At 38.6% G+C, this 25,825-nt stretch overlaps 2 protein-coding genes across 7 annotated transcripts in view; one reads left to right on the top strand and one right to left on the bottom strand.

Moving 5' to 3' along the window:
- Nucleotides 1-24,529, top strand: part of CEP89 (centrosomal protein 89) — a 30,556-nt gene extending 6,027 nt beyond the window's left edge. For 2 of the 5 annotated variants that reach the window (XM_039327431.1, XM_039327433.1), the window contains 13 exons: nucleotides 526-577; nucleotides 2,280-2,495; nucleotides 4,785-4,927; nucleotides 5,149-5,199; nucleotides 5,415-5,498; nucleotides 5,624-5,733; nucleotides 6,211-6,326; nucleotides 8,195-8,375; nucleotides 8,695-8,862; nucleotides 9,704-9,845; nucleotides 10,581-10,670; nucleotides 16,488-16,657; nucleotides 21,348-24,529. In XM_039327431.1, coding sequence (XP_039183365.1) covers nucleotides 526-577; nucleotides 2,280-2,495; nucleotides 4,785-4,927; nucleotides 5,149-5,199; nucleotides 5,415-5,498; nucleotides 5,624-5,733; nucleotides 6,211-6,326; nucleotides 8,195-8,375; nucleotides 8,695-8,862; nucleotides 9,704-9,845; nucleotides 10,581-10,670; nucleotides 16,488-16,657; nucleotides 21,348-21,582 — 1,758 coding nt within the window. In that variant the 3' untranslated portion in view covers nucleotides 21,583-24,529. Of the gene's footprint in view, nucleotides 1-525; nucleotides 578-2,279; nucleotides 2,496-4,784; nucleotides 4,928-5,148; nucleotides 5,200-5,414; nucleotides 5,499-5,623; nucleotides 5,734-6,210; nucleotides 6,327-8,194; nucleotides 8,376-8,694; nucleotides 8,863-9,703; nucleotides 9,846-10,580; nucleotides 10,671-11,334; nucleotides 11,981-16,487; nucleotides 16,658-21,347 lie in introns of those variants that run through there. The other 3 variants (XR_005554771.1, XM_039327432.1, XM_039327434.1) reach the window with 3 other exon arrangements.
- Nucleotides 12,121-25,825, bottom strand: part of LOC120300897 (E3 ubiquitin-protein ligase RNF182-like) — a 22,672-nt gene continuing 8,967 nt past the window's right edge. The window contains exons 1-2 of one of the 2 annotated variants that reach the window (XM_039327436.1): nucleotides 16,130-16,480; nucleotides 12,121-13,983 (exon numbers count right to left, since the gene is read on the bottom strand). In XM_039327436.1, coding sequence (XP_039183370.1) covers nucleotides 13,242-13,983; nucleotides 16,130-16,137 — 750 coding nt within the window. In that variant the 5' untranslated portion in view covers nucleotides 16,138-16,480 and the 3' untranslated portion in view covers nucleotides 12,121-13,241. Of the gene's footprint in view, nucleotides 13,984-16,129; nucleotides 16,481-25,825 lie in introns of those variants that run through there. The other variant, XM_039327437.1, reaches the window with a different exon arrangement.

Genomic DNA, 25,825 nt, shown 5'->3' with positions numbered 1-25,825 from the left:
AATTGTATATAGGTGTAAATCTTGGAATTTCAAACTCACTTGCAGCATCAGGGATAGTGGTTGCCTTCCATTCTACAGGGAGGTGTTACTTATCTATGTCTCCACAGCTGTGTTTCTCAACTGTGGCAACTTGAAGTTATGTGCACTACACGCAGACTCGGGAATTCTGGAAATTGATCTTCAGAGATCTTCATCTTCAAGTTGCCAAAGCTGAAAAACACAGAATATCTTACTGTGACAGAAGATCCTGAATCCTCCCAAGCAGCTGGAGTTGGGTAAAAGGCTAAATTGTGCGCCTTCCATTTTCGTTTGTCCTTTTATGCATCCTTCGTTTTTATTTTAAGTTATTGAATCTGGAATATTTAAAAAAAACAATAATTACATTTTTGAAAGAACTTTAGAAGTTAGAACTAAAGAACATTTTAAATGTTCATTGCGTATGTTGTGGAATGGTTGCTGATATTTGGGGGGTGAAAACGAGGGGTCCTGCAAGACATTAAGTTAAATATTTTGTCCCATTTCTAGGGAGACAACTCAGGTGAAAATCCACTGAATGAAAAACCACCCTCGTCTTCAGGTACAAACTCTCTAAATTTAAGCTTCGTGTAAATAGGTCATATTGGATTCTACAGAATAAGTCAGTAATGGCGAACCTTTTAGAGACCGAGTGCCCAAACTGCAACCCAAAACCCACTTATGCATCATCTGATGCCGGGTGGGTGTGGCAAATTGAGTGGGGTGGCTGCGGTGATAATGGCAAACTAGGTGGGATTAAAAAGTTCAGTCAATCAATTCCAACTTTGCAAGATATTTTTTTTTTCCTGTGAGAAGTTGAAATTGACTGATTGAACCTTTTTTTTTTTTTGCACACGGCGGCGGAGGCCTAAAGCGAAAAGGTTTTATAAAACCCAGCTGAAGGCCTAGCACTGGGGCGACGGCGCGCGTGCCCACAAAGAGGGCTCTGAGTGCCGCCTCTGGCACCCGTGCCATAGGTTGGCCACCACTGGAATAGGTTGAATGTAGTTCTGAATCATAATTTAACCTAACAAGAACTTGGCACTCGTTTGTTTCCCCATGTCTTCCTACACAGTCATGAGGAAGAGTCCAAAAACGGTAGTTTTATTTTCGAATAATCATAACTTGCCTTTAGATATCACTGAGGCTGGAAAAATTGTAGCTCAAATTAACAGAACAGTTAGTAGAAGCAAGCCGACTTTAAGCCTGTCATTAACATAAGCTATTGTTGAGATTTGGGTATATTGCTAAATAGTGGAACCTAAAATGGAAATGGAGGGGTTTTTATTGTACTAGAGTGGTGCAGTATGTTTGATTTCATAAACAAATTGGTGCTTTGAAATGTTCCCCAGACTTTCTGAACCTCCTGCAATGATATGCATCTTTTCCTGGGATCATACTATAGCTACAGAGGGTAGCTGTGGAATCCCAGAAAAAATTAAAGCTGCTTTAAAGAGTTTCTGTGTATGCTAGAAGAATATTTCATGTTCGCTGCAGCTTTTTTTCTACATTGATTCCAAAGTGCTGTGCTCTGTATATTTTGTATCAACAATAGCCCCTGCCTGGGATATACCTGCAATCTCACTATAAAACTTTTGGGGAAGGTGAAGAAACAGTAAATTGTTTCCCACAAAATAAAAACATAAAAATCTGTTGCAGTTTGAAATTTAATTAAGATATGTCTTCTTCCTCTTGTGCCATATCTGTTATCGGACGTTGGCGATCATGTTGGCGATCCTGTTTTTATCAGCAGCCGCACAAAAAAGTGCTGCTGAGTTTTGTCCAAACCAGTCCCTTAGATTTTGAAGCCACGATGTTCTTCTTCTGCCTGGACCTCGTTTGCCTTCGATCTTTCCCTGGAGGATTAAATGGAGTATGCCGTATTTTTCTGGGTGTCGCATCACATGTCCGAAATATTCTAATTTTCGTTTTTTAATTGTTTTGATGATTTCCCTTGGCTTTCCCAGGCAGCTTATTACCTCCTCATTTCTGATCTTGTCAACCAGCTTATACATAACAGCCGCCTGTAAATCCACATTTCAAATGCTTAAGATATGTCTTATATAACTTTAATAATTATTAATAATATAAGTATCTTCAAACTATTGAAATGTAGTAAGTACTCATTTCTGTTGTGACAGAAGCCTTATCATAAATACAAAATGCCCGCTTCTAAATAAAGATTCTTAGAGTACAGCTGTTTTTCCAAAAGACTTGCATCTATTTATGTGACCAATAAATATTTTATATCATTTCTTGGGTAGATGCAGTTCTCCACCGAAAGCAGGAACAGATGGTTCTTCCCAGAGAGAAGTTCCAGAAATTGAAAGAACAACATTGGCATCTAAACAACGCAAACCAGACCTTATTTTCTGAACTTGAACAGTCAAAGCAGTTAATGAAAGAACTCCAATTAAAAATTAAGACATTGGAAAAAGAGAACAGACAGTTTAAGGAAAAGCAGAACTCACACAGTGAAGGTGCAAAGGAATCCATTTTCTTTAAATATAATGTATTGTGTTTATGAGGGAGAGAATAAAACTAGGTGGAAACTGAGGGAAGAATGGTTGGATTTTATCATTCTACGTGTACCATTATTTAATATAACTTAGAAAACATATTGGAAAAATGGTAAGTTAGAACATATTTAACTGAAACGAATTCAGATGACGAAAACAAATGGTAATTTTTTTCTGTCATACTTTAGGAAGTACCTTAAAAACCAACTGAGTTAATAACTCATGGTTTGTCCTGTGACGCTCTCCCCTTCCAAAATTTGTGTCCTAAGAAATGGATTTCTGAATCTTCTTCTTCTTGTGCCATATCCGTTATCGGACGTTGGCGATCATGTTGGCGATCCTGTTTTTATCAGCAGCCGCACGAAAAAGTGCTGCTGAGTTTTGTCCAAACCAGTCCCTTAGATTTTGAAGCCACGATGTTCTTCTCCTCCCTGGACTTCGTTTGCCCTCGATCTTTCTCTGGAGGATTAAATGGAGCATGCCGTATTTTTCTGGGTGTCACATCACATGTCTGAAATATTCTAATTTTCGTTTTTTAATTGTTTTGATGATTTCCCTTGGCTTTCCCAGGCGGCTTATCACCTCCTCATTTCTGATCTTGTCAACCAGCTTATACATAACAGCCACCTGTAAATCCACATTTCAAATGCTTCTGGTCTCTTTAGGTGGCCTTCTGTCAGAGACCAACTCTCTACTCCATAGAGCAGGATTTCTGAATGAGCAGGTTAATTGGGTTGTTTGGGAGAAGTTTCCCATGTTCTGCAGATTCTCTTTTCTTTCTTTCTTTCTTTTTTGTACCACTTGAAAGTGCTTTTATGCACTTCCTCAGATCTTGAGGCTGGCATTTGAAGAACACTGATTTAATTTGTCATTCCAGTTGCCCCCCCGCTCGGGATAGGATTCTTTGAAGCGTATCATAAAATAGCAAGGAAATTTGAGCAGGTTGCCTTGGATGGTTTCATCCTTCTCAAAATGAGAACATCACATCACTTGTCAGCTGTAACGGAACATGCTGCATCTTGATTCTCATTTGATTTAGATTTAGGCTATTTTTTTAATGTAATTTCCAAAATATCCATCCAGGCAAGTTTTTTAATATAAATTTTATTAATTTTCTAATATTACATTCACATATTTGAAAAGCAACATGGCGATTGGGTAGTAGTAATTCAATTACATGCAAATATCATTAGTAGAGATTTCAAATTGCTGCCATTAACATTTCCTCTCTTTTTCCCTTCATATATACTGTCTATTTGTAGATTTAAAACAAGTTTTATTCTATCAATCACATGAAAAATAACTTTCTTACATATATTGATAGTTTTTAGTTTATATATATTCTAGGTGTTTTAGCATACACTCTTTTAGACAATCAATGACCTAATACATTTTTCCAGTTTTAATTTCCACGAACATTTAAATTTAACGTTTAATATTTATCATTCCCAAGATTTTTAATATACCTCCAATTCCTCTATCACCATTCCTCACAAGATCTAATGTCCAAGATGCACATCTTATCTGTTTAACCTCTCACCCTCTATATCAACAGATTTATAATACAATATAACATCCTTCCTTTCTGCTAGTTTTCAATTTTTAGGGTCTTATGCAGATATATATTTTTTTTCGTTGTCTGCTACCAGATCCTTTAATTGGATATTCCTGGTATCTTCTTCATATACATTACAGGTATAACAATTCGCTTAGTGACTGTTCGAAGTTACTGCACACTGAATAAAGTGGCTTATGAACATTTTTCACACTTATGACCATTGCAGGATCCCCGTGGTCACATGATCAAAATTTGGCTACTTGGCAACTGGCATGTTTTTATGATGGTTGCAGGGTCATGTCATCCCCTTTTGCAACCTTAAGGGGGATGCCAGATTCACTTAACAACTGTGCTACTAACTTAACAACTGGAATGATTGACTTAACAACTGAGGCAGGGAAGGTCATAAAATAATTTATTCCTGACCAAATGCCCAGGAATCCCCCTATTTATGTTTAGCAGCAAACTAGGCGTATTTAACTGCCTTATATAATTGGTGAGCTGCATTATGTTTGGGGATTCCTAGTTGTACAGGTGAATTTTAAATATTTTTTAATAATGGAACCGCCCTATCTTTAAAGAAGTTCTATTTATTATAGGGCATTCAGTTTCAAGTCAGATTTTGGAGACGTTTTAGTAATACGCACATCCTTATAAAATTTAATCTGCTTTTTCTTTCTGTATCAATTCAGAGGAAGGTGCAGAATTGGTTTTGCTAAGGCAACAAGCCCAGGAACTAGTAGATGAAAACGACAGTTTGAAAATGACCGTTCACCGTTTAAATGCAGAACTGAGTCGCTATCAAACAAAGTATAGACCAATTTCACCCAGTGAGGTACTGTTTTCTTTCAAGATAATATGGTATCGTTAGCATTTAAGCCCTCGTTGGTTATAGTTAAAAAAGAAAAAAAAAACATTGGCCTCTCTTTAGCAAGAGGTATGTGCTTCATTGCACTATTGGACTTTGGTTCTCAGACACCTTCCTTCCGATGTACCTTAATACATAGGTACAGAAGATCTTGGGTACTAATTGGGCTTATATTTTTCCTATCTTAGAGTGTAAAGATTGGAAGTCTGCCAATGAAAAAACCAATACCCCCGTGGCTGGTAAGCAGCAAGTTAACACGTTTCATTTTATAGCACCTCGTCTGTTCGCTATTGACCGTTTCCAAATGATAGATAATGAATTACCTTATTGTCATCTTAAAAAAACAACATCTTAAAATATCGTTATCTGGTTATTCAACCTTCGCTAAATAAAACTGCTTAAAGCATCGAGCTACGTTTTAGTGCATTGAAATTTCCTTCTTTATTCTCTTCAGCTTGACATGAAATATTTATCCCCGCTTCTGTTGGCATATGAAGACAGAATGAAAGAAAAAGAAGAGCTGATTCTAGAGCATGAGGCAAGTGAACAGATGTGTATTTTTAAAGTCTGTGCAAGGCAGTTTGACCGGGAAAATATTGGCATAATACAGGGGTCTTCAAACTTGGCCCTTTCATGACTTGTGGACTTCAACTTTTCCTTCAGGAAAGCATGAAGATGTTTAAAGCACAAGTGGAAGAAGTAGTGAAGGAAAATGAACAGTTACACCACAAATTAAGTAAAAATACTGGTACTTTTATTAGTACTAAAGAATGGTAAGTGTACTATTATTTGAACCTATTAGATAGTTTATGTATTGTAATTTGCTTATAAAACCTGCGCAGTGACTTTTAGTTACATTAAATCCTGTAAAAATTCAACAGTGTTTAAAGAAGCAGAAATAATATGATCAGTATACATTGTATTGTATTAAACTTACTTTTAAGCTTAAAATAACTTGCTATTAGGTTATTATTAAGTGGCTATATTTTCTTAGTGAAAACCATAACGTATTTGATAGCAGAACAGAAGCAACACACGCAAAGAATGCTTTTTTAAAGAGAAATATCAGACTTTGCCTAGAAAAAAAATGTAATTGTTTGGAATATAGCAGCTATACAGAGATTTCTCCCATAGAACACATATATTCTAAATGCATGTTGCTTTATTTTATCATTACTAGTTATTATTTTGGACTCTTTGAAGAATGGTTTTGGGGCTATTTCAAATTTCAGATCAATGCTCATTTACAGGCAGCATTTGCAAAGTCAAGCTAAGCTTGTCCTAGAGGAAAATAGAGTATTAATGGAGCAACTTAAAATACAAGAAACCAAAATAAACGATACCATCAACCAACATGTTACCGAAGGTGAAATAATTTTTTTTTTACTACACACAACAAATGTGAATAGAGAGAGATCGATTTTATCAACTTTTGTAAGCCTGTTTAGAATTACAGGTGTTGATAATCTGTGACGACTTATCAATTCAGCCATGAAACCTTTCCAGATTTATTTTTGGTTTGTAACACTTAATAAAACTTTGTAGTAGTTGATTATTTAATCTTAACATGGTGCACGTTCACGTTTCACCATGGTAAAATAAAACATGGCTATCCACCAGCCTGTGTAAATCTAAAATAAGTAACATTGCATCGAGCATACATTTGTGTTCATTTGCAAGCCACTGTCATTAGCAATATGAAAGGGGCAGAATAAAAGTTCGAAGTTAGAGACAGTGTTTCTGTTGCTAAGCGAGACAGTGAATTTTGCCCCGTTTTATGACTTGTCTTACCATGCTTGTTAAGTGAAGCCCTGCAATTGTTAAGTTAGTGACATGATTGTTAAGTGAATGTGGCTTCTCCTTTGACTTTGCTTGTCAGAAGGAAACAAAAGGTGTTCGCATGATCTCGGGACGCTGCAACCATCATAAAAACATGTGACCACAGGGAGGCTACAATGGTCATAAACATTGAAAAAATGTTTACAAGTCACTTTTTCCATTGCCGTTGTAATTTTGAATGGTCACTAAATGAACTGTTGCACGTCAAGGACTGCCTGTACTGTAGTTGCTAGTCCTGTTGTTGTTAGTTGCGAAGTCGTGTCCGACCCATTGTGACCCCATGGACAATGTTCCTCCAGGCCTTTCTGTCTTCTAACATCTTCTGGAGTCCATTTAAGCTCACACCTACTGCTTCGGTGACTCCATCCAGCCACCTCCTTCTCTGTCGTCCCCTTCTTCTATTGCCCTTGATCTTTCCCAGCATTAGGCTCTTCTCCAGTGAGTCCTTCCTTCTCCTTAGGTGGCCAAAGTACTTGAGTTTCAACTTCAGGATCTGGCTTTCTAAAGAGCAGTCGGGGTTGATCTCCTCTAGGACTGACCGGTTGGATCGCCTTGCAGTCCAGGGGACTCGCAGGAGTCTTCTCTAGCACCATAGTTCAAAGGCCTCAATTCTTTGGCGCTCAGCCTTTCTTATGGTCCAACTTTCACAGCCATACATTGGGAAAACCATGGCCTTGACTATACACAGTTTTGTTGGCAGGGTGATGTCTCTGCTTTTTAGTATGCTGTCTAGATTTGCCATCCTGAATAGGGTTTTAATGTGATTTATACTTGACAGCAGCTTAACAGGCTGCCTGACATGGTTCCGAAAGAAAGCAGATTTTCAAAGAATTTTGAGGCTTTTTCCTCTAAAAGAATCTTTTATTATTCTGCATAGCTTCGGCACTAACAAAGTTAAGCCAGAAACTGAATCCTCCCTCCCCCAAGCATCTGTAACAAAGCATAACTCACTCCTTCATTTTACAGTCATCAATCACATTCTCCAATTAATGTGAACCGTGAGGTGCCCCTCCCGTTGCAGCTGAGCTGACCTTGGCCACACTGTGCCCAGACATTGTTATGGTTAACTTGCATACTTTCCCACCCCTTAACCTACTGCTATCTGTCTTAACTCTAGAAATGCTACTCGGCTAAATAAAACAGGTTTGCTTCTTCATATATGGCAAGCAAGAACATACGATGTTAGCAGTCTTGACACTGCCACTGACATTCCAGACTTGTGAAAAGAAAGCTTTGTAGCTAATAGTAATACTGCAAATTAACGTGTGTGAGGATCACTAGTCTGGAATCAAAAAGTAACCTCCTATGAACAAAAATTGTGATCTGATTTTCCCTCAGAATAACTTGTGTTTTTTTTTTCCTCCAAATGTTGGGCAATTTATAATTTTGGTCTAGTTTCCAAATTGACCAAACAGCTCATTCTTTTGGAAACTGAGAAACAAAACCAAGAAGTAGAGATGAAAGATTGTCAGAAAAAGCTGAGAGAATTACGCTCCGCATACAAAGAATTAAAGGCCAACGTTAGTGATTACATAACAGCAGAGGAGCACATTGCATTGGAAAATAAATTTAAAAAGTAAGTGTTCTGATTATAAAAGTCCCATTCCTGTCAGTGGCTTTCCTGTACTTTTTACAATATTTTGGCATTTTTATGTATATGTATTTCACTTTCAGCTTTAGACTTCACGAAGTGGGTGCTTACTGTATGCCAAGTGTTTTAATTAAGTGCCTTTATTGTAGCTGCAGCTTTTAACATTTGCAGCAATTGCCATGTCATCAGAAATATGTATTTTTGTTTTCACGACTGGCTCAACTGCAGTTGATCTGTTCATTTCTACAAGGCATGAAAATGGACACTTTTGTTTGCTGCCTGGTTTTCATTATTGTTTCTATAGCCAATTGCAGATGGAACAGGAAAAGAGAGAGATGGAGATCCAGGAACTAATGAAAAAACTAGCCTCTGTGCAAGCAGAAACAAAGAGCCTTCTTCTAGAGAAAAATGACCTGCTGGCAGAAAACAAGACTTTAGAAGCTGAACTGGAAATGGCACGGAAGACTAAAAGGTTTAGTTGTGCTTTTGTCTTCTCTTTGCAGCCTCTCAAAACGACAGTTTTTAGCAACTGAGCCGGCAGGTAGCCCGCTTCTTTTCAAATACTGGAAGCTTTTTGAGACTGAATTTAAACTAACAATAATCAAAATTAAGCTGATACTTGTTTTAAATTAGGTTCACCTCTGTAGTCATCATAGCTGAGAAGAGTTGCTTTAAAATGTTGTCATCCTTCTCTTTAATCGTCCCCTTGGTCTACTACATTTTTTTCCCCTTATGCAGGCAGTCCTTGACTTACAACAGTTCCTTTAGGGACCGTTCAAATTTGCAACGTCTCTGAAAAAAGTGTCACGGTTGTTTTTCACACTGACAACCATTGCAGCCTCCCTAGGGTCACAGAATCAAAATTCAGATGCTCGGCCATTGACTCACGTTTATGACGGGCGCAGTGTCCCGGGGTCATGCAAAGTCAGGGGGAAACCAAATTCACTTATTATTAACTTAACAGCTGTGGTGATTCGCTTAACTGTAGCAAGAAAGATCGTATAATGGGGCAAAACTCACTTAACTGTCTTGCTTAGCAACAGAAAGTTTGGGGTCAATTGTGATGATAAGCTGAAGACTTACCTGTCGTAGGTCTGGCACTTTCCTTGCAGTCTTTTCCCAAAGCCATTAAAAGTATCCTGTTTCAGTGGCCATTGGATGACTGATTATTTTTTTTTTATTGTTTGGCTGAGGTATTAAACCAAGTTTAACTTCCTGCAAGTCTTTGTGAGTCTTGAATCCCAATACTGAATTGAAATAAAATATAATTGCTCCCTAAGAGATTTTTTCTGCCTTTTATCAAAACCACACAGGCGGTCGCAGAAGAAAGTAGATCTTCTGAAGCAGCACTTGGAAGAAACAATGGAAAAGGAAATGGCTGCCCACCAGTATCTAGTTAACATGATCAGCTTGGCAGAAAACGTAACTCAAGAACGCGATCAGCTTTTAAACCTGGTAATCAAATGAATCAAAGATGTTGTTCTTAGTTGCGAAGTCGTGTCCGACAACGTTCCTCCAGGCCTTCCTGTCCTCTACCAGCTTCTGGAGTCCATTTAAGCTCACGCCTCCTGCTTCAGTGACTCCATCTAGCCACCTCATTCTCTGTCGTCCCCTTCTTCTCTTGCCCTCGATCTTTCCCAGCATCAGGCTCTTCTCCAGTGAGTCCTTCCTTCTCATTAGGTGGCCAAAGTACTTGAGTTTCCACTTCAGGATCTGGCCTTCTAAAGAGCAGTCAGGGTTGATCTCCTCTAGGACTGACCGGTTTGATCGCCTTGCACTCCAGGGGATACGTTTAATTTATTGAAGGAGCAAAAGCATGGGTGACTTTGGGCCAGTCGCTCTATCTTGGCCCAACTCACCTCCCACAGTTGTTGCGGGAAAAATAGGAAGAGAAAAATTTGTATTCACCACCCTGAGTTATTTGTAAAAAGAATAAAGGCAGGATAGAAATAAAGAAATATATTGTCTAAAAGGATCGCAAGTAGCTGGTTTTAGGAAGGACCTCTGAGGATAAAATCCTAGGCAGCCTTTGTCAGCTAGATAACACTGGGTAGATGGTTGTGATTTAAAGTAGATTCTCATCCAATCTCTGAACTACTTGGGAATTTCAAATTTAGTAAGAATAAACTTTATCCCCAAAGAGGAAAATCTTTTTTGAGAACTGACAAACTGCTTTTATGATTTCCCTAGGCCAGTTGTTTGGAGAAAGAGAAGCACAGCGTTCTCAACAAGATAATAGAAGGAAATGTACGTCTAGGAAAATTAGAAGAGAAAGTAAAGGTAAGCTCATCCTTTTAAATATTTGTGAGATATAGTGTGGTATCTGTTACTTAATTTTTGGAGCGGAATCAAAAATGTAAGCTTTTAGGAAAACATGGAAGTAGAACAGATTAGAACATGATGCTCAGGACAAAACAGGCTATTTTGTGGCCAGATCGTCCTTGGATCCTCTCAAACTGTTTTTTCAGTTCAGAGTTACTTCTGGAAATTGCTAAATCTCCCCTGGAATGGTGTAGTGCGGACGTGGGCTCAGCATGACCTGGAATAGAATGAATTTTACACATCTGTAGCCATAACAAACATCTCACCGTTCACTCTATTTCATAAGATTGCGTTGAATTGGAAATTGATACCGCTGGTGTTTTAACTGTATTTAGAAAGACATATATTCCCAGTTTATCAAGACATGGCTACTTACTAACTAATCATGTGAAACAGTGCCAAACTTTACTATTGTCATTAGTTGAACAAGACGAAGTTGAGCATCTGAGTTCTGAATGATGCTTCAGCTGCTTTGACAGAGCTGCCCTTTTTCCAATGCAGAAGTAAACACATCATTGGCTTTCAGTTAATATAGTAATGTTTATCTATTTTTCAGCTAATTATCATGGTAGTTTTAAACAGACACCAATGCAGGTTTTGTACTGTTGTTTTCCTTTTATAGATCCTGCAACCAAGAAAATTATTTCTGAAATCCATTTAATGTCTTGAACCTGAAAACCAGAGATCTGTTTAGTTCAGCACTGCAACAGTGGTCAGTCAGATGCTTTTAGGGAATCGCAAGCAGGATATGGACTTCTTACTTTCCAGCAAACATACCTACCAAATTATTTGAAATATTTCCTAATGCAATTGTTAACTTGTTCCTTCCTTCAGGAAATCTGACCTGCTTGACCTAAAACTTTTGGGGGGTTTTTAATTTCGTTTTGCTACAAAAAGTATTCTTATCCCAGTCAGTTTTGAGAAATCTTAACTGTACTTAACATTAACATCTTTATATTTGCCATGAGGACACATTTGGAGCAAGTGTTTCAGTTTCTTGCATACCAAAAAAAATAATAATAATCATACTGGTTAATCGGTTAATAATGTTTGCAAGTGCTATTTCCAGCTTACACATTTTTACGTAATGAGAGCAAAAAGTTTCCCAGTGGATGTGTGCTTGCAAAGGCATGTCATTTAAATTTTTCTGCAATAGTTATTGTAGTGATAAACTTCATAACCTTTTATCATCACGTTACATAAAGCTGGGTAGTTTTGCCCTTTCAGTTTCAGACGTTTGTTGTTTCTCTTGTCTTAAAATAAATATTTGATTAAAAGTGACAACACAAGTTAAATTATTTTCCTTTTTTTTTCTTCTGGAAGTCCCTCAAGACTTCCAGAAGTCTGGCTTGGGGGGGGGGGGCTGGTCTCAGAGGACCAGTGAGTTCTTGAAGAGACTCTGTTGCTGATTGAATCTCTTGTGTGTGCTTTTTTTAAAAGTCTGTTTAACAAGTGCTGAAATGTGTGCTTGGAACAGCTGTTATTGTCAGGTAAGAATAGGTGACACCAGATTATTTGAATCAGATTGCAAAAGGTTGCTACTGGCTTTACAGGATTTTAAACAAGACAATAATGTCATGAATCCTGACCTGATTTTCAGAAGTAATTCTCACTTGTAAAGCAGTAGGGTTCAAAACTCAGTATGTTCTAGCCAACCATGTTGGTGCATGCTTCTTTTTAAGCCGATAGAATTGTCTCTTGCAGAATAAGACAAATGCACACAATAAAACAGAACTACCCTACTTTTTAGCATATCAGCTTCATAACCATATACAATGTAAGGATACATAGCCATATACCTAAAACTGCTCATTTTAATTTAGCAACACTATGCATCGATATACAAGTGATATCTAAACTTTATCAGAGAAGTCCATGTTGCCAGAAATAGTCTAGATTATTTTTCAGACTGTAGCACATATCCAGCTATATTTTTTATTCAGCATTGGCTAAAGTGCCATCCAATTTGACAGAGCATGAAGAATTTAAAAACTGCAGTCCTTGATCTCTTCTGCCTCCTTTGCCGAGCAAGAGATAAATCCATAGCTACTTTCTTCAACAAAGCCATGAATCAAATTAAGCATGGCCCTAGTTTAACAAAGCAATTTTTCTCTTTTATCCCTCACTGATGTAACAGTCTGGAGAGTAAGGAAAATAACTTCAGACGACTTTCTCGGAAGGAGGCATTTTTCTCACTAGCTTCTCACTGGTCCATCTTGTGAATGAGTCAGAGGCAACCTTCAAAATATATTAAAAGGCTGCATTCAGAGACATCAGATGAAGAGCTGCTTGTAGTCAGCCAACACTAAGACAATATTGCATTTTCAAGATTCCAAACTTCTCCCACATAAAGATTTTATCTTTCTAGACCATCTTTATTCATTTTTGGTCAATACTGCGGTCAGAAGAATGGAATGTTAAAAATATCAGTTCACAGACGGATGTCCTTCTTTCTTACTTATAGTCACATAAAAAAAAACACAATAGCGTAGTCTTTTCGCTGTCTAAATATCCTCTGGTGTTCTGGCATCAATTTCTAGAAGAATAGTCGCACATTCCCTGGCAGAGGCACTGACAAAAACCGTACACAAGACACACAGTCAGACTGGATGGCACAAGACTGACACAGACAATTCCCAAGGTCACTTTCTGAATCACTAATAAATAGATTCCGAGGGGCAAAGAACCGAAGTAAAAAAAACCAAGTAGCCACACTAGTATTCTGGGAATATGATTGCAGAGCTTGGAGAAAACATCTTGGTCCAGCTGGTTGGTGGAGCTGACAGATTCTGAGTCAAGGCTGTGATCTGTATAATAATCTGAGAGGGTGTTTTGGCTCGGCGTCCAGGTGGAATCCCTCTGTACTTCCATGATGGTTATCACCAGGCAGTTGGATGACCCGTGTGAAGGACTTGGTGAACCTAAGTTCTTTGGTGTCAGGAGAACTTCCTTGCACTCTGAATTCCACGTTGACTTGTCTTTGGTTACCAGTCTGGACAAGATATTTAAATCATCAGGGAGTCCTTCTACTTCTTCTTCCTGTAGCTCTGTTTCATGCCGACAGAATGGGCAGCTAATACGAAGACAGCCGCTTCCTACCTGAAGGATTTTAGTTAGGCATTTTGCACACACTCTGTGGAGGCAGTCCAGGAGTTTGGGCTTGCGACTCTGGACGTTGAATTTCTGGTAACAGATTTTACACTCCAGCTCGTCCCTCTGCACTTTTTCTTCCTCCTCAGTTTGCAGATAATTCATCTTCCCGTTAGGCACACTGTCAAAAGAGAACAGCAATAAGTTTTCCTACTATTGTTTATCATGCCTTGTTCACAAGGGTGTGTATTTCTGTGTCTGCATGTTTTTTTTTTTAGTGGAAAAAGGGATAAGGTAAAATTGATTAAACCAATTCACATTTCTCATTAGGAACGTGTTATATTTAATTTCATATAACTTTATAAAGTTAATTTTTTTTTACCTCATGCATCTTATAATCTCCTGGAAGTTATTTTTCCAACAACGGCGTATGGAACGTATTCAACCTTTTCTTGAATATTTGAGCAATATTTACAACTTTTTGCTCAGATTGTCTTCGGGTGTCATTTTCTTCAAAGCACAATTGTAATTGATTAACTCGGAAGTCGATGAAAAACTAGTCTTCCTGTTGTTTCCTAAGCCAAAATATTTAGGCACGTGGAAAACCACGATTTTGGTCCTTTCACAGTTGTATTATTTACTCTGCTGTAATGGCAGTAGTTTTCCAGGCTTTCAAATAGGACTGGAAAAAACCTCTAGCTGGAAATGGGAATTGAAGAGTAGCTTCAATTCTGGAAATTGAAGTACACACAACTTAAAGTTTTCAAGGTTGAGAAACACTGAACTAGGGTAATAACCTGTGTAATCCCCAAAAGTGATTACTCCACTGTGGGAGTTCCTCAGATATATCCTTACATGACACTGAGAAGTTAGAGAAAGAGATGAGCCCAATATGAGCTGATGAACCTGATGGGTGGCAAACATTTGACCTTCCATTTTATCTTCTATCTCAGAAACATTCATTGGAGCATTACATTCTGTTCTACCCTCCTTTCACGATTGTTTGGGTGACCTCGTATAGTATCTGTACTAGATTAAGGTTGAAGTCCTGCATGCATTTAAAATAATGCTAACAGAATAAGTTATTTTTACCCAAACAAGCATTTTTTACTGGATTAATATCCAGTAAAAGAAAAAAGAAAAGAAAAGAAGCTCCTCATTTATCTCATTAACTGCTAAAAGGTCCCCATAGCATTCAGGAAGTCCACTTGAGCAGTGAAACTATATGCCTCAAGCTATTCCTGGATCAACTGTTTTTCTGCCTTAAGAGCCTTCAGAATGGAATCAAGTGTGATCCACACTCCAGTCTGACTGAAGTTTCATAGAATCTAGCTTTTTATCCAGATTAGATTAAACAACAAAAGTAAAACAATGTATATCATAACCAGCTACAATACATAAATAAATAAATAGAAAAGCTCCTAAGGATGCATCTATGGGCTGACTTAAAGTAGATGGGCCAGTATGATCTAACCACATTTACAACTGCTTTACTGTCATCACTTCTGAACATGGAAGATGTCCTGGATCAAACTATTCCATCTGGTCCTGGTCTTGGCTATCTTGTCTTTTGCATGGGAATGTTAGTCAAAGAGTGTCTTGGAGTAAATATATATCAAGCTGTGAGCAATGTCCCCACGAAATTCAAACATGCCCCCCAAAGCCCAAATGACAACTACCGTCACATTCTTTAACAAGCAAGATCTTAATATTCTGAGTGCTAGATTCCTAGGATAGTTTCAAACGGGCAACCCATCCAAATGCTATTGTAATCTGCTTCAGTACTAATGTATCAATTCGTTTATGAAATTTTACAGGCTACGTTATTCAACGTTAACTTCATTTTTGTTTTATTCATGAAAAATCACTGCAAAATGCTGACTCTCCAACTGTAAGATCTGAAACAGGAATTTAGCCTTCACCATCAGAGTAGTTGTTAACCAGTCAGTCTGCATTTGTTGGCAGGAAAATACTCGTTATAAGAAATGTATCTTTCCTTTCAGACTCTCTCATAGTGATGTTTGTCTAATTAAGCATTCTATAATTTTGATTACTCAGAGATAAAATCCAGTCTAAAGCCATCTTTGTCCCAAAACAGCTTTAAAAGCTCCATTCGCTTTTCTAAAAAAAGGCATATTAAGTGTGGGAGAGAAGAAAAAAGAGTTACATTCCAGTATTCTAGAGAGAAAACAAATAAATAGCCATTACAGTAACAGAAGCATCAATTGCAATGCAAAGTTAAGGTTCTTTCTTTTTTTTTTTCCTTCTTGTGCAAAAATTAAAGGACAAATCACCCATAATGTAGGGTCGCATCTCTTTATCATTACCTGGACATTGATCATTAAAACTTGACTGTTGACCTTGTAGAGAAGCAGGCGTGTTTAGAGTCTAGCTGTTCATCGCGTCTAGTCCAGCCAATATTTGGCTTTGAAGCTATTTAGAACTGCCTTTCTAGGAGAAAAACCTAGGATGAAATCACTTAGTCTGCCCAGGCAGTGACATCTTTGTCGTCTTCTTTAGCAAACTGCATGTAGTAAAAATGCTCGGAGATGGAACGACCTGAGCATCTTCCTTCGATTGCATCCTGTGACTCAGGACGAAGCAGCAGCCGTGAGAAAGAACCATCTCCCCCCGTTATGATCCAGCTATGCCCCTTTTAACTGGATTCTGCTCCAACTCTCACAGGTGTATAAAAAGACCGCTGCAGGCAAGCTTGGGGATATCAGCCTCAAAGCGACAGAGCGAGAGAAGGAATTTGCAGGGAAGACTGCTCAGTACCAGCGGGAAATGAAACATCTCCAGCGGCTGCTACAAGAGAAGCAGGAATCCCTGGATGAAGCTCTGCAGCAGAAGAGGTAAGTTAATCCAAGACTCCTTCCACAAACAAATTGCATCCAACTGGTTAAAAGGGGCTGAGGAGGGGGGGCGAGAGAGAGAGAATGCAGAACTTGCTGTAAGAGCCCCATCTGGTGTACTCTGTCTGCATTCGCTCTTCTTCTCTCTGCTGGATTAAAAATACCACTCTCCTCCTCTCCCCATTCTCCTTCCCCCTCCTTGCCTCCATCCACAGCCTAGAAAACCTTGAAAGAAGTAATTGATTGCAAGGGCCTGGCAGCCAAGCCTTAAAAATCCTGCCGTCTGCTTGTCATGTCTTCTTGAAGAGGCGCACGATGGACAGGAGCGATTAACTTTTGAACTCAGTTTTCAGTCCTTCTCTCCAGAGTGAATCAGTGGTCATATAACTGGCTGATTTTAGAGGGGTCCCCCCCCCATCAAGGAATGATCAGTCTCAGATGGTCAGTTCTCTTATAAACCAACCAGAGAAGTTGCTTAACAGGGCTTAGCAAAATATTTCCTGAGTGGGGAGGATTCTCATAGCGAGACAGGTAACAAACCAAGAGTTTGGCAGCTCTTGGCTGAAGGAGTGTTAGGCTAATTCCTAAGGTGTGACGCTAACCCCCACCTCACCCCGCACCGTGGGTAGAGAGGAAGGTGTCAGAGAACGTTTTGATGACTGATTATTTTTAAGCAACACAGGAGATAGCTAATTAAGCAGTTTTCTTTGCAGATCCTCTCTACCATTGTTAGATAAAATAATGGAAGTCACGGTTCAAGCTGTGTGCCATCTGTGTCTGTAGTAACTACTGGCCTATTATAGGATGAATTGCATGATGAGACCACTGCTGACTTCTTTACAAAAGGTGCACCCAATCTATGAAACCACCTGTGCCACAATGAATGATGTATCACCTCGTTTGGTAGGTGCCTTATAGTGGGGTGGGAAGAGGTGCACCAGATGTGTTCAGTGCCCCCAATGCGCAGGAAATACAAAATGCCAGCCTCTTACAAGATCCTTACAAAACCATCTTCTCCATCTTTTCTCCCTGGTAAAACAGATTCTGTAAATGGTCTGGTGGCCATCTAAGAATGGTGATTCTTTTTAAATTAAATAAAAAGTAACATACCAAAAAGTTTAAACAGGAGATCTTTCCTCTGGAATGGGACTGGTCTTGTGTCCACTCAGCCAACTTCAACGTCACCTAAATCTTAAGAGTCTCTTCTGCATGTTAAGGCTCCTTTTGACTTAGAAATCAGCCTAAGAGCCATTCAGCCTTCCAATACCCTCTAAGACAAAACCAGATGCTAGGTGTTTATAATCCCTTCAGAGGGTTGGGTTGTTGGTTTTGTTGTTGTTGTTTTTTGGATAATAGTAACAAATGTCAACGTGATGGTGAGCAAGGTTTTCTTTAGGATGCAGTTGGAGTAAGAATTCAGCGAAGAAGATGGACCTACAGTATGTCAGCTGTTGGGCTCCAGAAAATTTAGATTTTTCTTAATACAATACCATTTTATAGTTCAAGCCTGCTCTTTCTGTAAACCGTAGAAGATTAGGTCAAGCTGCATTTGATCCATACCTTAGTTATGTTTGGACTGTAATAGTCTCAGGTGTCCTGCAAGTATTTATCCTATTTTTTTTTTTTCAAAAAGGGCAGGAATGCATGGGGGTGCATTTCTGGTGCTTGTTTTTCTGTCTTCTTCTGACTTTATTACTCCAGTCAGTTTATACTACCTTCTGCTTCTTCAATTCAGTTCAAGATCTGATAGATCACCTCCAGTGTGAATATGCCCAGGAACCATATTCCTTTTTAAAGGTCCTTTTTTCACGTATCATTGCCAAGATGTCTTTAGCAGAGTTACCCAAGATGGGGCACCGCAGTTAAGGAATTCACTCGTTCTAAGAGCAACATTTTTAAGTGTTTTCCACTGCAGAGCATGAAGTGTGTCCAAAGAAGATGCCATCCAGTGCTGCAGTCTATATATAATTTTAAATGTTTTAAATGCCTAATTTTAGGCCAGTTTTATTGAACAGCTTGAGTGCATGAGACAGAAGAATAATTAGCATTACCTTTATTAGCATTACCTTTATTAGCTGTGCAGCCAAAAACACTACAAGAATAAGGTACATATAAGCATTAAAATCAAAAGAGGTACTGCCTCTAAGCCTATAACCTAAAAAACGCATCATAAAAAGTGAAAAAAAAAGATTATTGAAAGAAAAGGAGAAGACAAAATCCAGATACCGATTTTTAAAGTTAAACAGTATTAAATAATGACCAGCTGGAGAGCTGAAGGGCAGGGCTGATGGAATAGCCAACTTCTCATCTTCTCTCCCTCTGATGCAACCTGGTAAAATGGATTATAATGAATTAATCATTCTGTAAACCAGTGGTTCTCGACCCTTTTAATGCCGCGACCCCCAACCGGTCGTAAGTCGAGGACTACTCAACTGGTCGTAAGTCGAGGACTACTCAACTGGTGCAGCACCATTTGCAGAATGGGACTTTTGGCGGGCTCAGCAGGGCAGAGACAGCCTGGACAATTCCTATTGGCTTTTGAAAGCCAGTAGAATTAGACTCTATTCAAGAGAGTCTATTCTATTGGCTTTCAAAAGCCAATAGAAGAAAAGGGAGGAGCACAGCTAAGGAAAAGGGGGAAAAAATAGCGGACTGCGTTGTTTGGCGACCCCCGTGAAATGGTTGTTCGACCCCAAATGGGGTGCCGACCCACAGGTTGAGAACCACTGCTGTAAATTATGTTGACTTTTTTTTTTTTTTTAAAGTGATATACCAAAAAGATTGTATGTCAACATGGTCAAAAGACTTTACTGAAGCCAGATTCCTTCAGTGTTGGATTAATTTCTGCTTGCAGTTCTTCTGAAATATGAAATTGCTTTAAGTAGGAAATGTTTTCTTTTATGCTACAGCCTATCAAGCAACAAAAATATATTTCTCGAATCTCAGGTCAGCTATGTGACTTTTGATCTATGAAAACCTTCCACCACCATTACCCTTGTTCTAAGAATAACAAAAACAAGGAATTATTGATTAGTAGTACGGTTGTTCTTAAGCATCTGTAGCTTGGCAACGAGAATCAGGAGTGGTGGCCTAATTTATAATGCTGTTGTTGATTTGTTCCCACCAGCGTGCTTAAGGACAACATTTGTTGTCTGGGAAATTGTTCCCAGTAGATAGAAATTTCAGCAACACATTAAAGCTAATGTCAGGGAACAAACACACAGCCTTAATCTGCTACCTTTTTTCAGGTTTGTATGTGTAGAATACGTAACTGTATGTCTAAAGAAGGAAGGATGTGTGCGTGTTTGTGTAACTCTCTTAAAACCATTAAGTATTATAGAAGTGAACATTCAACAGAACAAGCAATAAAGTTGATTGTACCATTTTAAAGGTGCATCTCCAGCTTTGCAAGAAGGTTTTTGAGTGGCTTCCTTGGGTTCATATCGTTATGCTCTTTGGAGAAAATTAGTTGTTGATGTTACATGGAGAAAAAGATGGAATTGAATTTGTAAATTAGGACATCAATACGGACAAAGTCTTTTGACAATTGTGCTTGAGAATGTTTCCTTGAAGTATGGAAGCTACCTATTTACTGCTTATTACCGATGAAGGCTTATAATATGTAGCAAATATTTGAAAGAGCAGCATGGCTGGCTGGAGGAATTCTGGGAGTTGAAGTCCACAAGTCTTAAAGTTGTTAAGGTTGGGGACCCCTGTTCTGTGACGTCTTTTTTTAATCCTTGACTTACGTCCATTCACTTAGTGACTGAAGTTATAACAGCACTTTAAAAAGAGACTTATGACCGGTTTTAATACTCATTGACAATTGCAGCATCCCAGGGTTACGTGATCAACACCCGGACACTTGGCAACTGACATGTATTTATGACCGTTGCACTGTCCCAGGATCACCATTTGTAACCTTCCCAATCAGTTCCAACAAGTAAAGTCAATGGGGGAAGCCAGATTCACCTCGTGATTCCCTTAACAAGTGCTGTGATTCATTTAACAGTGGTGGCAAAAAGGACTGTAAATTAGGGCAAAACTCACTTAACAATTGTCTTAGCTTAGCAATGGAAATTTGGGGCTTCAGCAAGGATTCTCTTGTATTCCTAAAAAAAAAGGGGGGGGGGAATGATTGCATCAATGAATTTTGATAATCACATTTAACAATGAGAATGTTAACAGTAAAAATTCCTACTGTCTTTGAGATAATATAGCTCATCTTCTCCCAAATTGGTCTCCAGATTTGTTGAGCTGCAAATCCCATAATTCAATGCATTTGGGGATCACGTTGGAAACCGGGTGTAGCTCAAGACAGGTGCTACATCTACAAAATGGGTCATAAAAAAAAAACGAACTGTACAGAGAATCCTTAACTCTTGCTCATGCATTGATCCATGATGTTATTAATAAGAGAAAGGAAAGTTAAGGTAATTCTTTGTGATGTTTTCTCAGCCGCAGATAAGAGGTGAAGATAGGAGAACATTTTATTGAACATTAGCTTAGAGATCCCTAATCATTCTTGTTCAGAGCACACGGTGTTCCTTCGCCATTGGGCAAGATACTAAAATTAATGTAATTGTTCTAACTGTACTGATGGATCGTTCACCTCCAAGGTGCTGCTTAAACATGGAGGGAGAGGAGCAGGCAAACCTAGTCCATCTTTTTTCTCTTTCTTTGTTCTCAGAGAAATGGAAAACGAACTTGAAATAATTTGGGAATCGACCGCCAAAGAAAACAGGAGGATGAAGGAATTCTTGCATAAATCTCTGGAGAAGAACGCACAGAATTCGGTCAACGCTGCTCATGAATCCCAGCTAACTGACATTTCTCAGAAAGTCCTGCTGGGTAAATACGGTTTTAGCTACTGTGATGTGGAGGTGTCCTCACCCCCTCGAGCGCCGAATGAAGAAGAACCTTAATATTAAGGGAGTGGATGTCGCTGCTTCCTCCAAGGCAAAACAGAAGTGAAAGAAGCAAACATAAAGAGCAAACTGGAACCTAGTCAGAAGCCAAGTATGATTTACCAGTTGGATTGAGAGATCGCCACGGCTGTGATTTGCATTGTACGTTAAGAAATGTTGTCTCAAGACCTTTCTAAGCCCTGAGAAGCATCTTTCATTCTGAAAGGCATGTTTCTTGCCTTTACAATTACAATTATGCACTGAATCTACAGTGGTACCCTGGTACTCATCATTAATTGGTATCGGGAAGGGTGATGGGTACAAAAATTATTCCTTATTCCCATAATGAATAATTTATTGAGTCATAAGCGGCCGACACCGACAATTTCTAGCTGGTGTGTTGAGTATCAAACAAATGATGAGTACCGGGACAAACTCCATGTCAAAATGCGCTGAGTACCAAATTCAAAGCAGTTGAGTACCAAGGTACCACTGTATAGATTCAGTGCATCTGAAAGGGAGAGGTCTCTGAATAAAGATTGATTGATAGGCAGGGTGGCTACTGTTTCAGCATCAGCTCTGCCTCTCTTAGGGTTTCCGGATGGCTGTTTTCCCTATCGGCAATTCTGAGAACAGCTTCCTAGAAAAAGCCTCATTAAATGTAGTATTGAATGGAAGCCAGAGTTGAACGGTGTTGTCAATAAGACATTTAGATGCTTAAACCAAAGGAAAAATGGAACTTATTTGAACTGACTTTACATAACTCTTTGCACTATTTATTAAACAAATTTCAGGTCTGAAATGGCTGAACTGAGCGTTGATTTAGCTCAGTGTTTCTCAACCTTGACCATTTTAAGGCATGTGGACTTCAACTCCCAGAATTCCACAGCCAGCATTGCTGGCTGTGGAATTGTGGGAGTTGAAGTCCACATGCTTTAAAGTTGTCAAGGTTGAGAAACACTGATTTAGCTGAACTTTTATAAAGATGTGGACAAAAAAGATAAGAATATACAGTTTCTAGTCCTTTACTGAAGAGCTGAATAGAAATTCTTGTTTTTTTAAAATTAGATGTCATTTCAGTTGGAGACAAAATTCAGTTGATTTCTCCCCTTTTTTTACATAAAGTATCGCTTGGAAATAAAGAATTGAAAAGTATAAGCGATATATAAGCAATATAAGGAAAGAACACGTAACCGTAGAGCAATATAAGTAATTAGGAAAGAAGAATACTTTGTAATTGAAAATACGTAGAACTCAAATTATAAATCTCTTCATATATCATGGGTGGATTCTGGAGGCAACAGCCTTATTTGATAGTTTGAACGTATGCAGCTAGGTCATTAAATTTCCACCAGACTTGTTACATTTCAGGGAGTCTCTTACACAAGACAATCAAGGCAATTAGTCAAGATAGCACAAAAAAGTTGAGAATATCCATATTTTACAAATGCAGCATTACTTAGGCAAAGCCAGATTTTTTTTATTAATATTGATAAACTGTTGAAAGTAAGGCCTCATTCCCTGCCTTTTGTAAATCATCCAAACCTCTAAACTAGTAATTCCAGGTTTGCCTTCTTTTGTAACATATTTGTGTTCTTTCAGATTTTCGAAATAATCAACCATTATCCAATCATGACCAAAAATAAATAAATTGGGGTTAAGTAGGGCCTGAAAGATTTACTAAATCCTCTATACGCTCCAGCTGCATTCCTTTGGCGGCCCACCATCTTTCCTTCTGACAGATGGTGAGGCCCTCCTTGTCATGGCAGCAGAAACCAACCTGCAGCAAGTTGCTGGGACCACGTGGACAGCATCATTTCTTTTTCTTCCCTTCTTTCTTTCCTACAACTCAGCAGCCCTTCCTTTTTTCTGGCACCATATATATATATATATGGTCTGGCACCAAGTGGGATGGAACCACCGCTTATATATATGGTCTGGCACCAAGTGGGATGGAACCACCTCAGAGCGGAAAAAGTTCTGCATCCGTGCTTTAGCTGGTTCTTATCAAACATTTTCAAAAAGACGCTTTTGCATTCACTCCTCGCCAGTAATGATCCTGACTTTGAAGGTTCTGCAAGTTTGACATTTCTGCAGACCGAAGCAAGTGCTGCATTGTAAAGCTCCCCTTTGGCAGAAGAGTCAAAAGCTATTCCATGGCTTTTGATTTAACGCTCAGAGTACTATCCAAGGTGCTGGCTGGATTCAGACTTCGTGTAAGCCATCACTTGTTGGCTTATTTCTTTGGTTTGTCTGGCCGAGCCGCTTTTGTGTGCGCTTTGGAGTAGGTTGAACTCTTCTTCAGAGTTTCACAGAGGCGTCCATTGTTGGGCTTTGTGTATAAACCCAGATTGTGTTTACCTGTGCATAAACACAAGAGTTATATTCTTTTTCATTGTTCATCTTATTGCTCTATTACCTTAATTCGGTTTGTACTCTTCATTTCTTCCTTTTTATTCTTGTAAGCTGCCTAGCGTAGCCCCATGGCAAATAAATTTAACAAATAAATTAATAAATCCAGTCAGGTATGGAGGAACGTTGTCCATGGGGTCGCGATGGGTCGGACACGAACTTCGCAATTAACAACAACAATGTCCCTTTAAGCCCTGATTCTTTATTGGCCTGGGCAATTCTGAAGAGTTACTTGTAATACCCTGGAGCTGGGTCCGCTTCAAAGGATATTACTGTGTGAATGCTGTCTTTTGTCATTCAAGCCATAGTAATAAATATGTCTCTTCTCATGGCAGTTCAAACATAAAAGTGGTTTGAGGGAGATTTTGCACTTATCTGCTATCTACTATATGCCTCTCCCCCCCCCCCCGTGTTTTTAACTTATCCTAATGGTTGTTTGGATAAATGTGTAATTTTATAAATGCTGACAGTTGTGTACTATTTACAGCTTTGTTTGTTTCCCAATTATGTATTTTTTCATGCTTTTTATAATAATAAAATACTTATTTTAAAGGGCACGGAGTTCGTACGCTATTCTTTGTTGTTGTTGTTGTTGTTAGAGCAATTGTCTAGAAGGAACCCTGAATATTGAGGACATGAAAGAGACCCTGGTGAGCACGGTGGTCTTCCCATCACTTGGAAATCAATACCATCTTATGAAATGCTGACAAAGATGCAGAATAACAATGGGATAACTGCTGCTGATTTATTCATGGCTAATTGGACTTTTAAAGAGCAAATCTCCAAGAATCATGGATCCCTTCTGAGATTAAAGAGAAATTGTAGAGAATCACTGTCAGGGTCTTCCCCTCAGCTCTAGATATAAAAGGGGAGATAATTAAATAAACAGAATTATTGATTAGAAGCATTTTTCAACCGGGAGATCCCCTGCAGCTGATGAAAGAAAGTAGCCATTTTCCCTTTTTCTATACTTGATCTGTCTTAAAAAAAATCAATTTTCTATTAAGGCTGAACTGGCAACAGATTTAATTGGATAGGAGGCAGTGCTTCCCATGTTATTCTCATCCTCCAGAAATAAGACTGCTGGAGTGCTTTGTCCACATGGGCTGCCATCATTAATATTAGATTATTGTTTCTGCATATACAACACATTGCAAGGAAGATCTTAATACTGCTGTATTTGAGGCTCCTATTTAAAAATACGGTATTTTTTAATTCTAGTCTTCCCTGCTGTTAACTTTTGCTAACATTTGTCTATTTTATGGCTTGCTTTGATTCATGTTTTAAGAGAGGTTTAGCTGGTAGCAGATTTGAATAGGCATTGAGGTCCATCCACAATGCTGTATATATGCAATATAATTGAGAATTTATTCTACCTCTAGCAACTTTCCCAACAGTTGCCTATGTAAACCAGCCAGTTTATCCAGAATTTAGAAACCATGGAGAAATGGAACAATGTTTATAAAGAGAAAGGAATTTTGGCTTAATCACAATGAGCTGGATGAATTAACCACAGAATCCCTGGATAAGGTGATATTCAGCAAAGGTTTTAAAATTAGGAAGTAATCATGTAATTCCAAGAATAAAGAAGACCAGGAATATCTGGGACATTTGTATTAGTTTGCCCTTTAATTGTTACAATTTTACCTGTTTTGGTTGTTTTCATACCTAGCTTATATATAACAGAAACACTTTCATATATTTTGGGACACTGTTACAACGGAAAGATGAGATATTGTAAAATAGGATGTTTACTCTGAGGCCAAAGGATAATTCCCCCCCCCCCAGCTTCAAATCAAAAGTTGCTGCTGGATATTAATGTTTGATGTTATAAAAGGCGCATTGCATT

Source organism: Crotalus tigris, unplaced genomic scaffold (assembly GCF_016545835.1).
Source record: "Crotalus tigris isolate CLP2741 ecotype Arizona unplaced genomic scaffold, ASM1654583v1 scf7180000024362.2655971311:6658466, whole genome shotgun sequence".
NCBI lineage: Eukaryota > Metazoa > Chordata > Lepidosauria > Squamata > Viperidae > Crotalus > Crotalus tigris.
This window is presented reverse-complemented; position numbering and strand designations above follow the sequence as displayed.